Consider the following 16,408-nt stretch of genomic DNA (forward strand, 5'->3'; position numbering starts at 1 on the left):
CTATTGAAGTTAAATCTGTACTTAAATACTTTCTGGAAAGGAAATGTCCAAGCCCATCTTTTCTTGTGTTTATTTGCTGTCTGTATATCCTCTTTGGTCAAGTATCTGTTTAAATCTTTAGGTTTCTCTGACAAATTCTACTGAATATTTAAAAATGATATAGTACCAACTCTATACAATCTCTTTTAGAGATAGAAGAGGAAGGAGCATTTCCCAACTCATTCCACGAGGCAAGCTTTACCCTGATACTAAAACCAGACAGATGGTACAAGAAAAAACTACAGACCAGTAGCCCTTATGAACATAGAAACAAACATCTTCAGTAAAATATTAGCAAATCAAATTCAGCAATATATAAAAAGACCAAGTGGGGTTTTGTAACACAAGTCCAAAATTTGAAAACTCAAATCAATGCAATCTACCATGTTGACAGTATAAAGAAAAATCCATGATTATATGGATCATAGACCTAAATGTAAAACTTAAAACCATATAGCTTTTGGGAGAAAACATAGAAGATCTTTGTAACCTAGAGTTCAGCAAAGAGTTCTTAGATATGACACCAAAAGCATAATTGATAAAAGAAAAAATAACTTTGGAATTTATCAAAGTTAAAGCTTTGCTTTGTGAAAGCCATTAAGAGAATGAAAAAGAAAAGAAAAGAAAACAAAACCAAAACACCCACACAGACTAGGAGAAAATATTTTGCAAATACAGAGGACTTGTATCCAAAATATATAAATATCTCTCAAAACTCTACAGTAAGAACAAACAAGCTACTTAAAATGGGCAAAGGATTTGAACAGGCATTTTACCAAAGAGGTTATACAGACAGCAAATAAACACATGAAGAGATGTTCTACATGATTAGTCATTATTGAAATGCAGATTACACCCACAGTGAGTCATCATGCTTATTTATTAGAACAGCAAAAAATAAAAAGTATTGACAAGTGTTGGTGAAAAGGAACAGTGGAACTCATCCATCGCTGATGGGAATGTAAAATGATGGTCCCTTAGGAAAGCAGTTTAGTCATTTCTCATAAAACTGAACATACATTTATGATATCCATTCCACCCCTAGGTGTTTACCCAAGAAACTAAAGAACACACAGAGACATGTACACAAATGTTTAGAAGAATTTAAAGAACACAAATTTAGAAGAACACACAGAGACCTGTACACAAATGTTTATGAAATTAGAACACTCCCTTAACACCATACACAAAAATAAACTCAAAATGGATTAAAGACCTAAATATAAGGCCAGACACTATCAAACTCTTAGAGGAAAACATAGGCAGAAAACTCTATGACATAAATCACAGCAAGATCCTTTTAGACCCACCTCCTAGAGAAACGGAAATAAAACCAAAAATAAACAAATGGGACCTAATGAAACTTCAAAGCTTTTCCACAGCATAGGAAACCATAAACAAAACCAAAAGACAACCCTCAGAATAGGAGAAAATACTTGCAAATGAAGCAACTGACAAAGATTAATCTCCAAGATTTACAAGCAGCTCATGCAGCTCAATAACAAAAAAACAAACAACCCAATCCAAAAATGGGCAGAAGACCTAAAGAGACATTTCTCCAAAGAAGATATACAGATTGCCAACAAACACATGAAAGGATGCTCAATGTCACTAATCATTAGAGAAATGCAAATCAAAACTACAATGAGGTATCAACTCACACCGGTCAGAATGGCCATCATCAAAAAATCTAGAAACAATAAATGCTGGAGGGGGTGTGGAGAAAAGGGAACCCTCTTGCACTGTTGGTGGGAATGTAAATTGATAAAGCCACTGTGAGAACAGTATGGAGGTTCCTTAAAAAACTAAAAATAGAACTACCATACGACCCAGCAATCCCACTACTGGTCATATACCCTGAGAAAACCATAATTCAAAAAGAGTCATGTACCAAAATGTTCATTGCACCTCTATTTACAATAGCCAGGATGTGGAAGCAACCTAAGTGTCCATCATCGGATGAATGGATAAAGAAGATGTGGCACATTATACAATGGAATGTTACTCAGCCATAAAAGGAAACGAAATTGAGATATTTGTAGTGAGGTGGATGGACTTGGAGTCTGTCCTACAGAGTGAAGTAAGTCAGAGAAAAACAAATACCGTATGCTAACACATATATATGGAATCTAAGAAAAAAAAAAAGGTCATGAAGAACCTAGGGGTAAGACGGGAATAAAGACACAGACCTACTAGAGAATGGACCTGAGGATACGGGGAGGGGGAAGGGTAAGCTGTGACAAAGTGAGAGAGTGGCATGGACATATATATACGCTACCAAACGTAAAATAGATAGCTAGTGGGAAGCAGCCGCATAGCACAGGGAGATCCGCTTGGTGCTTTGTGACCACCTAGAAGGGTGGGATAGGGAGGGTGGGAGGGAGGGAGACGCAAGAGGGAAGAGATATGGGAACATATGTATATGTATAACTGATTCACTTTGTTATAAAGCAGAAACTAACACACCGTTGTAAAGCAATTATACTCCAATAAAGATGTTAAAAAAAACCAAAACTCTACAGTAAGAACAAACAAGCTAATTAAAATGGGCAAAGGATTTGAACATTTTACCAAAGAAGTTATACAGACAGCAAATAAACACAAGAAGAGATGTTCTACATGATTAGTCATTACTGAAATGCAGATTACACCCACAGTGAGTCATCATGCTTATTTATTAGAACAGCAAAAAATAAAAAGTATTGACAAGTGTTGGTGAAAAGGAACAGTGGAACTCATCCATCGCTGATGGGAATGTAAAATGATGGTCCCTTAGGAAAGCAGTTTAGTCATTTGTCATAAAGCTGAACATACATTTATGATATCCATTCCACTCCTAGGTGTTTACCCAAGAAACTAAAGAACACACAGAGACCTGTACACAAATGTTTAGAAGAGCTCTATTCATAATTGCCTCAAGTTGGAAACGACCTGTCCCCCCAGGGACAAGGGGATGAGTGAACACTAGATCACAACTCAGCCATGAAAAAGAAGGTACTATTGATACACCCAGCCACTTGGATGACTCTCAAAGGCATCATGATGAGGGAAAGAAGACAATGTTAAAAATTATATTGTATTATTTTGTTTCTCTAACAGCCTCAAAAAGACAAAACCATAGTGGTGGAGAACAGATCAGTGGTTGTCAGGGGTTGGGGTGGGAGAAGATGTGAATACAAATGGGCAGCCTGAGAGAGTGTTTTGGGGGTGATGGAACTGTTCTATATTGGATTATGGTGATGGTTGTACGAATCTACACATGTGTTAAAGTTTATGAAACTGTATATCAGAAAGTCAATTTTAATGTATAATAATTAAAAAATAAAAACAAAAATAGAAAATAAAAGACAACAAGGTTATCAAATGTGAATAACCACCACTAGCCTCTCCCAGTTATACTTCCCCCATGCTGTGCTTTTAGTCATTCATTTAATACACACTTAGGCAGCACCTAATTGGTGCCAAGCAATTTAAAAGTAACTATGAAAGAATTCTGACTGATGGGAAGAACTCGAGACAGGCAGTCCCTTCCCCTCTGGGGTTGTTACGTAGGAAAATTTTCTTAACAATATATTTACAATGCTAAAATTAATATCAAAGCAATGCTCTGCTTGGAGAAGAAAGTTCTTTTCCCATAATAGCCTTGAGAGGGAGGGAAGGAAGATTTTAGAGATACACATACTGAAAGGAGATTCAAGGTAGGTTTTAGAGATACAGAAAGTGAACTAAGGTCCAGTGACAGACCCAGTTTCACGGGGTGTATTAGTATTAAAATGCAACCCTTCAAATTCCCAGGGCAAGGGCTTCAATTCTATTTCAAAATTGCGCTAATGTTGCAATATGTTTCAAGATTCTTAAAATTGTTCAGACCTCTGTTCTAGTTATTCCACTTCTGGGAATCTAAGGATATAATGTAAAATGTGGGCACATCTTTACACAAAACACGTTTAGTGCAGTGTTACTTACAATAGTTAAAAATCTATATGTCTAGACTCACAGGAAATAAGGAAAACCATGTATGCAGTGGTCTAGATTTTACATTTTAGTAGCAGAAGAATTACTTGGAAACATGTTTGATACAATGTTAAATAAAAAGAACAAGATATAAAATTTTACATATAAAATAATCTTAACTGTGTTTTTAAAAAGATAAATAACTCTGGGGGAAAGTCATACAAATACTGATGATTAAAGAAAAATTGGCTTAACATTTTCAAGGTCAATTTCAATAGTATCAAAAATCTAGATAGGGCTTCCCTGGTGGCGCAGTGGTTGAGAGTCCGCCTGCCGATGCAGGGGACACGGGTTTGGGCCCCGGTCCAGGAAGATCCCACATGCCGCGGAGCGGCTGGGCCCGTGAGCCATGGCCGCTGAGCCTGCGCGTCCGGACCCTGCGCTCCGCAACGGGAGAGGCCACAACAGTGAGAGGCCCGCGTACAGCAGAAAAAAAAAAAAAAAAAAATCTAGATAACCTTCCCCAAAGAAGCTATACAAATGGCCAACATGCACATGAAAAGATGCTCAGAAAAATTAGTCATTAGGGAAATGCAAATCAAAACCATGATGAGATACCACTTTGCACTCACTAGGATGGCAATAATAATAATAGCAACAACAATGGAAACTAACAAGTGTTGGCAAGGATGTGGTGCAATTGGAACCCTTGTGCAATGATGTTGGAACTGAAAAGTGGTGCAGCCACTGTGGAAAACAGTTTGGTGGTTTCTCAGAAAGTTAAGCATAGAATTACCATGTGACCCAGCAGTTCTACTCCTAAGCGTACACCCAGGGGAACTGAAAGCAGGTGTTCAAGCAGGTGCTTGTACTGGTGGCACTGGTTCATAGCCCAGGTACCCATCAACTGATGAATGGATAAGAGAGTGTGGGGTGCCCAGGCAATGGAATATTATTCAGCCACAAGAAGGAATGGAATAATTTTTAAAATGGGGGGAGAAAAAGGAATGGAGTGCAAATGCACACTGCGGCATGGATGAGCCTTGGAAATGTTATGCTGGGTGAAGGAAGCCAGATGTAGGGGTTGTATGATTCCATTTACACGAGTGTCCGCAGTGGCACAGCCATGAGACTCAGAGCAGACTGATAGTTGCTGGGGGGTTGGAAGGGTGAGGGTGGGGTTTGGGAGTGACTGCTTAGTGGGTGTGGGGTTTGCCTTTAGGATGAGAGAGTTCTGGAAGTGGACAGTGGTGATGGTTGCAGGGCACTGTGAATGGAGTAAATGTCACTAATGGTAAATCTTATGTGTATTTTACCAAACTAAAAGATATATGTACGTAAACTTTGCCATACCAACCCTACTAGGATGTTATTCTAATGATAAAATCATGAGTGTGGCAAAGATTTTACAAAATGAGGTTCACTGTGTAAGAATCACTGCTATTATAAACAATGGCAAAAGTTTGAAACTGCCGAAATGCCTAACCAGAGGGGCTCAGTTAAATGAGCAAGGGTACACACTGGAATGCTACGTAGTTACTAAAACTGTGCTACAGGAGTTTAATGACAAGATGTTAATACAGTTCAAAGTGAAAAAATCCATTTATCTCCTCCCCCCAAAGTGTGTGTGTGCACACAGATATATATTCTAGGTAAATATATATTCTAGGTAAATACACACAAAAGAAGTAAAAGGGATCTATATCAAAGGGGTAGCAGTGATTAGTTCTGGGTGGAATTATACACAATTTAAATTTTCTCAGTAATAAAAATATACTAATAAATACTTGCTAAGTATCTTGTGAACTATCAGGGACTGTTCTAGATTCCTTCATCTACCTATCTATCTATCTAACTAACTATAAATTAAATTGTTTGATTCTCATAAAGACCCTATGAACAAGGGTTAACTAACTTCTTCAAGGTTACACAGCTGGTAAATGGTGAAGCTGGGATTCAAACCCAGAGACCATTTGCAGAGTCTGAGATCCAACCATTATGCTGTGAGATCTTTTTGTTTAATCCATACATTCTAAATTTTCTTTGATGAGCACATCACATGTAAAAGGAAAGAAAGTTACTTGAAAAAAATAATCAACCTAACCATAAATTGTAAGAGCCGTCATCACTGTGGGGAAGGAAAACAGATATTTTTAAATTCTCCTATTTGTCAAGGTTTTCCAAATTTCCTGTAATGAATACAAATTGCTTTTAAAATGGAAAGGAAAAACACCTCTCAACTAAGGTAAAACAAAGGATGGGGTCAGATTTTACATGCCTGAATGGACAAGTCGAAGCACGCTGCAAACTCCAGCCCTGAAGTGACCAACTGCTTATGGACCAGAGCTGGGAGGGAGGGGACAGTGGGAGTCCCGTGTGAACTCAGCTGGTGGAACAGAAGGAGTCCGTTCCACACCCTCCCAAGTGCACCTTGTCCTTACCTCTCAGGGCCTCCGCGTGCTCTCCCTCCAGGACTCTTCGCTGTTCATTCAGTTTCTCTCCAAGCTCTAGTTCCCTCTCCTTCTCCACCTGCGGGCGGAGGGTCCAGAGCAGGATAAGACTGAGTAGGTTCAGGGCAGCCTCACTTATTCACTCACCGACACTGGAGCCTTTTGGAGGTTGGTGATCAGAGTCCTACCCGCTGATCGGAGTGATGGGAATGACATGTGCCCAGAGAGGGCACAAGGCCTCCAAGACATAGCAGGTGTGGCTGACTTTGCCCTCTTTAGGGCTTAGAAGGGGGTTCCCAGAGATTTACCAGGTGGAAAGGGATTTTGGAATCTTCTAATCCTGATGCCACTGAGGGCAGGAAGCCCTTTGTTATGTTAGTGTTTCCCCACCTTTTATTGCATAGAATGAATATAATGAATTATATGCCAGCAGTTACAAATATTTGTTCAACAGATAAAGGACTCTCTTCCCGGCAAAACAAGTAAGAGATACTTACACCAACAATAAGAACAAAAGATGGCCTCACTCTGGGATTTAACATGGTCAGCAGAGCAGGAGGAAAAGAGAGGGGCTAGGCCTTACCTTCTGTGCCCATTTCTTCTTGTCCTCTTCGTGTTGCTGGAGAATTCTGGTGAGAGCCTTCTGGTGCTGCCCAGCCTCCTCAGATGCACAGAGATGGACAGTTGTGGCTATAGGTGAGGGAGGAAAAAAAACAATCACAGAGCAGAGGCTGGGACCAGGCCCAGCAGAGAGGGTGTATGAGGCTCAAGCTAAGGGCTGGGGAGCCTGTCTCCTCCTCAAGAATGGTCTCAGCTCGGGGATCAACCTCCAGAGGCAGCTCCTTAAATCTCCCTGGCTTTGGAGACCCTCCTTCATTAAGTGCAGAAGCCAGGGGTCTCATTTTGCCCCTGGGATCTATAGCAGAGCCGGTAACTCACGGGACATGTTCAGCCCATAAAGGTGCTATTTGCTCTACCCCAGGGGTCCCCAACCGCCGGGATCTAATGCCCGATGATCGGAAACGGAGCTGATGTAATAATAATAGAAATAAAGTGCACAATAAAAGTAATGCACTTGAGTCATCTCAAAACCATCCCCCCCACCCCCGTCATGCCCCAGTCCTTGGAAAAATTGTCTTCCACGAAAACGGTCCCTGGTACCAAGAAGGTTGGGGACGCTGCTCTACCCAATATCTAAATTAAAAACAAATAGTGGCTGATGCTTAATAACTGGGCAGATTTTACTTAATACGACAGATTTCCAACTTATCTTGAAGAAGCCAAAGAAGTGGCGGTGTGTGCCTTAGTGTCAAAGCAGGAGCTGGGCTGAGGGGCAGCTGCCTTCCCCTCCGTCCAGGATGTGGCTCTGCCCTTTGCTCACAGAGGACGCGTGTAAGGGGCCACTTGGTCACACACGCTACCTGCTGGACCCTGTGTCTGAGTGTGTGACCCCTCACCTTCAGCACCCCCCGGAGCGGGGGGCAGAGAGGCTGCTGTGAATAGTGAGGAGACGCAAACAGGAGACCCCCAAACAGGCCTGGTGATGCCACTCTGAGTCCAACAGGCTCTGGGTCTCACCTAAGGCAGGGACCCACACTCTCGGGGCTTCAATTAAATCAGGATAATGATAATACCTACCTCATGGGGCTATTGAGATAGTTAAGCCAGAGAACAAAGGCGATAAAAATAACAACAGCAGGTAAACGATAAAGAGCGCTTACCATGCTCAGAAACACGCCCAACTCTGTTCTAAGTATCTCACAGGTATTACTCACTGAATCCTCACAACCACCCAGAGTGGTGGGCACTGTGATTATCCCCATGTCACGGATGAGGGAACTGAGGGACAAAGAAATCATGCAACCTACGCAAGATTACCCAGTTCACAATCGGGATAAAGGACTGTGAACCTACACGATGTGATTCCACAGCAAACATTCTGAACTACCACCTTGTTCTACCAGCTTATGCATAAAAAGCAGTAATTGTACAATAGCCAACACGTGGAAGCAACCTAAGTGTCCATCAACACATGAATGGATAAAGTAGATGCAGTATATACATGTAAAGGAGTATTACTCAGCCATAAAAAAGAATGAAATTCTGCCATTTGCAACAACATGGATGGACCTAGAGGGTAATATGCTTAGTGCACTAAGTCAGAGAAAGACCAATACTGTATGTTACCACTTATATGTAGAAGCCAAAAAATACAACAAATGAATGAATTTTAAAAAGCACTAAGTGTAGTGCCAGGCATTTGGAGGTGCTCAGTAAGTACTCTTCATTGTTCACTAAATGTTCTCTAAATATTCCTCAGTGTTCATGACAAGCATTGGAGGCTAATACTAGCATTGTTAGCATTATTATAAATGTAGTAGTAATAGGGACTTCCCTGGTGGCACAGTGGTTAAGAATCCTCCTGCCAATGCAGGGGACACGGGTTCGATCCCTGGTCCGGGAAGATCCCACATGCCACGGAGCAACTAAGTCCGTGTGCGCCACAACTACTGAGCCTGTGCTCTAGAGCCTGCGAGCCACAACTACTGAGCCCACGTGCCACAACTACTGAAGCCTGCGCACCTAGAGCCCGTGCTCTGAAACAAGAGAGGCCATTGCAATGAGAAGCCCAGCTCACTGTGTCGAAGAGTAGCCCCTGCTCACTGCAACTAGAGAAAGCCCGTGAGCAGCAATGAAGACCCAACACAGCCATAAATAATAAATAAATAAATAAATAAATAAATAAAAGGAAATGTAGTAGTAATATTACTACAGAACTTCATAGGCCAGGTTGGGTACAAGATATGACGAGAAATGTGAGGAAAGAGGCTGTGGTCAGTCCATCAGATAGGTAGTCTGAGCCCTGGGTCCTGGGTGGAGGCAGTGGTCATGATCAGCTCTCATAAATCATCTGGCTCGGGGTCCCAAACGTTGGTCAGCAGTACCAGACTGGCCCCAACTGGGGAGAAGCTTATTAAAAAGATTTATCATCACTAACAATGCAGAGTCTTCAGCCCCGCTCCCAGAGATCCTTATTTAGTTGGCCTGTGGTGAGGCCCCAGAATCTGTACTTTTGAAAATCACCCACCCCAGGTAATTCTTATGTACATTCAGATTGGAGAACCTCTGAATTCTGACCCAGTTGCTTATCTGGTACTTGAACTTCATCTACAATATCCCTGACAGCCTCCAGGTGTTAATGAAACACTTTCAGAGATGGAGAGCTCATCCTATTATGAAGTGCCTCTGATGATGTTAAACCAACAACCACACGAAAAATCCTTTGAGATTGAACTGAATTCTGCCAGCCTGTTTCTGCTACATTGAGGCCCTAGTACTGATCTCTGGGTCACTGAACAAGCCTCATCTTTCTTCTCCATGAGGGCACTTCAGTCACTTGGAGAGAACTGTTGTGTTTTATTGCAACATCCTCTGTTTCTTTAACTGTTCCTTCAAGACATGGTTTCCAGATTCCTCACCAGCCTCATCTTTCTCCATTGTACTCTCTCCAATTGTTCTGGATTCCTCTGAAAATGTATTTTCCAGAAATAAACTCAGCACTCCAGGTGTGGTATGAATAGTCGGGAACAGGGAAGAACTATCACCTCCCTGATTTTAGACATGATACTCCTATTAATGTAACCTAAGTAAAATCTTGTGAGATAATTAAATAGCCATATCATGTCTGTTGCTTATAAAGTAGGAAATCTCATAGATGTCAGGGAGGGCATTTACAGGGCTGCCTACTCACCTGTGTCACCATTGAGGGGACCGAGTTCCTGCAGCTCTGGTTTGGGAGGCTGATCTGGTCCTTGGCACCTCTGGAAGAGATGAGACAACAATGAGGATGAAGGAAGAAGGTAGGAGGTCAGTGTGAGGATGGATGCTATGGTAAGATTCTTCTAAAGGCAAGACAGAATTCCAGTCGTGCCAAACCCGGCTCTAGGCCCAGTTCACTTAGCTTCCTTCCTCACCATACCGAGGCAGCACTCCCTCTGTGCGAAAAGGGTTCTCAGAGCAGAATTTCTCATCTTGGCCAGGGAAACCCTCCGCGGGGAGTTTGATGCTGGTTGGTCTCTCCTTAGATTCTTGTGATTTGGCTTGGCCACCAACCATGGGCCCCTCTCTGCCCTTATCTTCCTTCTCTAGGGACTTGGCCAGACCTTCTGCTATTACCCTCACCCCAGTTATGGCCTTTAGGTGTCCTAAAACTTCCTAACCCCCAGTTCAGAGACAATTCCCCTTCCCTCTCGGGGCTTGTGGCTACCACAACTTCCAGCCAACTTCCCTGTATTGAAAGCAGAGCATCAAAGTTCGAGCCATGTTTTACTATGCTTCTTCTCTGCTAGAAGGGCTGTTTCCCCAACTATAAGGAGACAGCAGTACTTAACGTGACAGATGGGGGTGAGATACTGCAGCCAGGATGTACCAGGCACTATGCTGTCTTATCTATACTATCTCAGGTAATCTTTAGAAGGACCCCGGGAAATACGAATGCCCCCCAATTTAAAGATGACAAGGCTGAGGCAGGTGAGGAGTCCATCAAGGTAAATCAGGGGACAACTGGCAGAGTCAAGTATTTGAGCCATACCTAGTGGGCACTTTAACCAACATTGGCCAGTGTGGGTTGAATCTGATCATAGGAGAGAACTGAGGCAAAAGGGCCTTCTGTACCACAAGGCAGTGTCAGTGGCTCCCAGATTTCAGTTTTCATAAATAATATTTTGAAATAGGAGAATTGATATGGGTTGACAAGAAAGGATGCTGACAAAAATTATTTGCAGACTATCACTATCATTTCATAAAACAGAAGACATTTTAACCTTCCAAAGTATATTAAGGAAAGCTCAAGACAGTTCTTCCAGGAAAGGTGAAGTAACATCTTACTCAACGTTACACACACATTCACACCTTTAATTTTCTCATTTCACCCCAGAGAGGTGAAAAGTTGGTCAAAGTCTGGCACTGGCCACTGGACCAGGATCTGGGGTAGAAAAAAAATTTAAGCTATTTTGTATACTTTTCAAAATGCTCTAGGATGTTAGCTAGACTTATTGTGATCATTTCACAATGTATATAAATATTGAATCCTTAGGTTGTACACCTGAAATTAATATGTTACTTCTCAACTATACCTTGAAAAAGTGTTCTGATTTTTAAAAAAAGATATTCTAGGCCCCATTTTATTTTTATTAATTAAAATTTATTTATTTTTGGCTGCATTGGGTCTTCGTTGCTGCACGCGGGCTTTCTCTGGTTGCGGTGAGCGGGGGCTACTCTTTGTTGCAGTGTGCGGGCTTCTCATTGCAGTGGCTTCTCTTGTTGCAGAGCACGGGCTCTAGGTGCACGGGCTTCAGTAGTTGTGGTGCATAGGCTTAGTTGCTCCACAGCATGTGGGATTTTCCCAGACCGGGGCTCAAACCCGTGACCCCTGCATTGGCAGGCGGATTCTTAACCACTGCGCCACCAGGAAAGTCCCTAGGCCCCATTTTCAAAATCACTTCAATAAGTCAGCCTGTGAAAGGCTATGAAAGCATTCAATTGTGAATTATCATTGTAAAGGAAAAGCTTTACTTTTTTCTGTAATAATAGATTACTAAAATAAAAATTATTAACAATTTCCTGAACTTGAGAATGAATGAAATGCTGCTAGAAAGCATACTTCCGGTTGAGGAAGGAAGAGAAGGGAAGGCTTCTAGAACATTCTGCTCCTGCCCCACAGTGCCTGGCACAGGGCCTGGTGCTGCGTGAAATCCCGGCAAACTGAGCAAGGCACAGTGCTTCCCCCAGGCCCTGGTCCCCACATCTGCTCAGTGGCTGGCACGCCTGTCACCCTCCCTCCACCCACCCTGTGAAGTCTCCGCCCTCCTGCCCATGGGAGAGGGGACGCCTGGCCCAGGCACAAGCTGTCAACACAGGATTCTGGGGAAATGACAGGAGGCAGCCTCTCCACCCTGGGCCGGAGGAAGGAGGGAGATAAACACCAACGGTTGTCTTGTCCCTGTTGCCACCACTGGTTACGCTAATCTGGTCAACGTTTTTATGAGAGTGAGATTTCCAGAATTCCAGTCTTGGCTTTTCCACAAATTTGGACAAGTCTCCTTCCTCCTCCAGGCTCCCACTTCCTCCTTTGTGAAGTGGAGGTGAGGAGGTCTTAGTTTCACCCAACGACGCCCATGGCGTTCAAACTCTGAGCGTCTGATTTCAGATCCTCTCAACCGCACTGAGAGGCAAGGGTTATTATTACAAGGGAGGAAACTGGAGCTGGGGAGGTAAGACACTGTCTAACGGGACCTCGATGTCAAAATCAGCATAAGAACAAGGTCTCAGAACAGTAGAGACCAGAACAGTATGGTTAAGAACTGTGGGAGTCTAAAATCACCCAGATCTGGATTCAAATACTAAATCCAACACTGTGTGACTACATGGCCTCTCCAAGCCTTGGTTTCCTCAGGAGGTTATTTTAAGGATTAGATGAGATAAGGCGCCTATAACGTCTGGCATATTCTAAGATCTCAAACATGGCATTATGACAGTTATCACATTATGTTTGAAAAGCACGGCAAGAGCAAAGACGCACAGTGCTTTCCTAGATCTTCTGGGCTGCCATTGGCCTCAGGTTGCCTGAAAAAAGTTCATAAAGCTCATGAGAAACTGTCTTCTCCCAAATAACCACCACAGAAGGTGGAAAACTCTTCTCCACTAACAGCTTCCAGACCTTAGGCAGGACATGGCCTTGTGCTTGAGTCTCCAGATCCTGATGGCACCCCTGCCCCCAGGATAACTCCTTCAGAATGACATTCAGGACTCATAATCTGTCCTCACTCTACTGTTCTCTCCATTTTCTTAATACTTAAATATTGGTAAACATCTTTTTCCAATTATAGTGGTAATAAATAATACATATTTATTCATTATTGGAATATTATATATACTTTCTTACATCTTACTTTTTCAAATATGAGCATTTACTACATGGCATTAAATATTCTGTAAATATATTAATTTTAATGACTTGAGTATGACATCCTTACAGGTGAATTTAATCATTTAATCAGTAAACCACAGTTGAATGGTTTTTTAATCCATACAACCTCCACTGGTTTTAAATCATTAATATTACTCAATATCTAATTGAGTGTTTCATTTTCAAAATAGTTTGCAAGAATATGTTGACCGCAAAGAATTTGCTTTTTAAAAAAAATAATGCCTTCATGTATCTCCTTCCACTCTCTAACATTTCTATGAAGCTCCCACTTTGAGTAGCTTTCTGATATTTGTGATCTAACTGTAAAATGTTATTCCCTCCCACATGTGAATAAACATAAATCCAGATGTGAAAAAAAAATCCGCATCTTTTTTTTTTTCACATTGAGGGAAAAAAAGTTGAGGGACTTCCCTGGTGGTCCAGTGGTTAAGACTCCGCGCTCCCAATGCAGGGAGCACAGGTTCGATCCCTGGTTGGGGAACTAAGATCCCGCATGCCACAGCCGAAAAAAAAAATCCACTGTTGAATATATACATTATTTCCATTTTTTAATTTCCAAATCATGCTTTAGAGAACGTACTGATTTATAAAATTTTTCACACATCTAAAATTACTGGCTCTGCCTGTGCTCTGCAACAAGAGAAGTCACCACAATGAGAAGCCCGGGCACCGCAATGAAGAGTAGCCCCCGCTTGCCTCAACTAGAGAAAGCCCGCGTGCAGCAATGAAGACCCAATGCAGCCAAAAATAAATAAAATTAAAAAAAAAAAGAAATATAAGATTAAAAAATAATAATAATGAAATAAAATTACTGGCTCTACTCTCCAGAAAGTTCTATCAATTAGCTCACCCACTAATAACACACAGAAGGCCAGTTTCACTACAACCTTGTCTACATGGACTAGTGTCTTTTTTTTTCTTTAATTAAAAAATTTTTTTTCATGTTGACCAATTTGCTAGGCCAAAACCAAACCAAAACAACCTACTGTGCTCCTGGCCACAAGATGCACAACCGTGTGTTCAAGACCATCCCAGCATGACACATGGTCAATAATTTCTCAGGCCTCCAGGCCCCGCTAATATATTATTTCTACTTGGTCTCTCCCCAGGGCTGAGTTAGCTCCTATCAGCGCTACGCTCCAGGGCCTGTTCAGACACCTATGTGAGTAGCTACCCAGTTACCTGTACTTCTGCTAGTCCAAGGGGCTCCCTGAGGACAGGGGCCATTTTTGAAATCGACTTTGGATTTGCCCCAGTATCTGTTATGATGCCCAGAACAATATTTCTAGGAATTTCCAGGCCTTATAGAGGGTCTCCTGTATTAGAACCACCTGAAGTCCTTGCTTAACACAGCTCCCAGGCCCAGTTCTAGACCTACAGCATCCGAGGGTGGTGTGTGTGTGCTGGGAAGCTCTGATCTACCAACCCATCCAGGTGATTTTGAGGCTCGCCAAAGCCTGAGGACACACAGCCCAGAGCTGAGCGGGAATCGATAAGCAACTACTGCGTGGAAAATTCCCACGGTGGGGCCTTGGCTACTTCCTCCTCAGAGGTCATGCAGCAGAGTTCACCCTGCAGTGGGAGAGGACAAGAGCTGGGAGGGGGCCACAAAAATTTTCCCTTCCAAAAGCAGAGTGGGGCAGGCCTCAGACTGGGAGGGGCATCCGGTCTGAGCTCTGGAAGAGGGATGGCAGCTTCCTGTGTCAATGGAAACTTGGGCGAAGAAAGCTATGAGGTGGCAGCTGGCAGCACGGGATAGAGGGAGAACCCAGGACTGGGGGAGAGGCCAGGAGACCCAGGTTCCAGCTTCACTGTGTGACTTGAGGGAAGTGCTGTCCCCTCTCTGGACCTATCTGTGATGGGTCAGGGTTGGAACAGACGTTCTCCTCAGTCCTTCTGGGCTCCAGGGCAGCCCTTCAACTAAGAGGGCTGGAAACAGGGCCCCTCTATCTTGGTGACATGCACCGTTCTGGGGCCCAGCTCCTTGCTGTCAAGCAGACCAGAGCTCTGCTCTGGGGTCAACCAGAAGCAAACCTGGTCCGCGGTAGAACACGGCTCCGAAAGCAGACAGGGTCCAGGCAGAGCATGAGGACAGGGCCCAGGGCCATGAGGAAACCAGGCAAGCTCGGACTGGGCCTGGTGAGACCCTCTCGAATATGCTTGCATTTTGGAGGGTAAACTGACCAAATGGAAGGTGTGCAAGAGTAGCTGACAGGATGTGGTAGGAGATTCAAACCAAGTGACAGGAGGGACTGTTAACAATAGTTGATCAGCCTCGAGAATAGGCAAAAAACAAAAACAAAAAGAAAAAACTCTGGACTCCGTCTTCAAACCTCTGCAGGACTGCCATGAGGTAGAAGCTGCTAGTGTGTAGTCCACAGCCTTGAAGGGCAAGATGGTGTCCAACGACTAGAAGTTTCAAGTGCAATATGAAGAATCTCAGAACTGTCCCAAATAGAGATAGGCTGCCTTATTGGAGGGTGGGGTGGTGGTAGTGAGCTCTCTGTCACTGGTAGCATACAAGAAGAGGCAAACTTCATTTTGCAGGTTGGACTGACTGAGTGATCTCAGAGGGCCCTCAACTCCAACCATCAATAATTCTATAAAATATCCCTGATGTTCAACAAGTAAAGACCTCTGGTAAGCATCAAGTGTTTAGCTAGTGCAGGTGGTACGTAAAACCCACCAACATTAACAGAGTCCCAGGGGGCTCTGTTGAGTATTATTCAGGTTGCAGTACTTTGGGGTGAATTTTCATAGTCTCATACTGAAGTGTCCAGGATAGACTCCTCACTTCCCTCAAATTCCGAGCCTCATCAGGAAAGAATGAGGAAGGCAGAAGCAACTTGGATAGAAACTTCCCAGCTATTCCTTCCCTTGGGAATCCCGCTAGGATGGAAGCCAAGCCCTGAGGCTGGCTCGGCCTTTCCTGAAGACACTTGGTCTAACCTTGCTTTAGGGACCATCACTCCATCTT

General features: G+C 43.0%; 1 protein-coding gene across 1 annotated transcript in view; it reads right to left on the reverse strand.

Moving 5' to 3' along the window:
- CCDC69 (coiled-coil domain containing 69) overlaps positions 1-16,408 on the reverse strand; it is a 36,473-nt gene that overhangs the window by 10,282 nt on the left and 9,783 nt on the right. Inside the window, exons 2-4 of the mRNA XM_022589927.3 lie at positions 10,195-10,264; positions 7,027-7,133; positions 6,435-6,522 (exon numbers count right to left, since the gene is read on the reverse strand). Coding sequence (XP_022445635.2) covers positions 6,435-6,522; positions 7,027-7,133; positions 10,195-10,264 — 265 coding nt within the window. The remainder of the gene's footprint in view (positions 1-6,434; positions 6,523-7,026; positions 7,134-10,194; positions 10,265-16,408) is intronic.

Source organism: Delphinapterus leucas, chromosome 3, assembly GCF_059928025.1.
Source record: "Delphinapterus leucas isolate spDelLeu-1000000601 "Yukka" chromosome 3, BTC_Dleu_Yukka2, whole genome shotgun sequence".
NCBI classification, from domain to species: domain Eukaryota; kingdom Metazoa; phylum Chordata; class Mammalia; order Artiodactyla; family Monodontidae; genus Delphinapterus; species Delphinapterus leucas.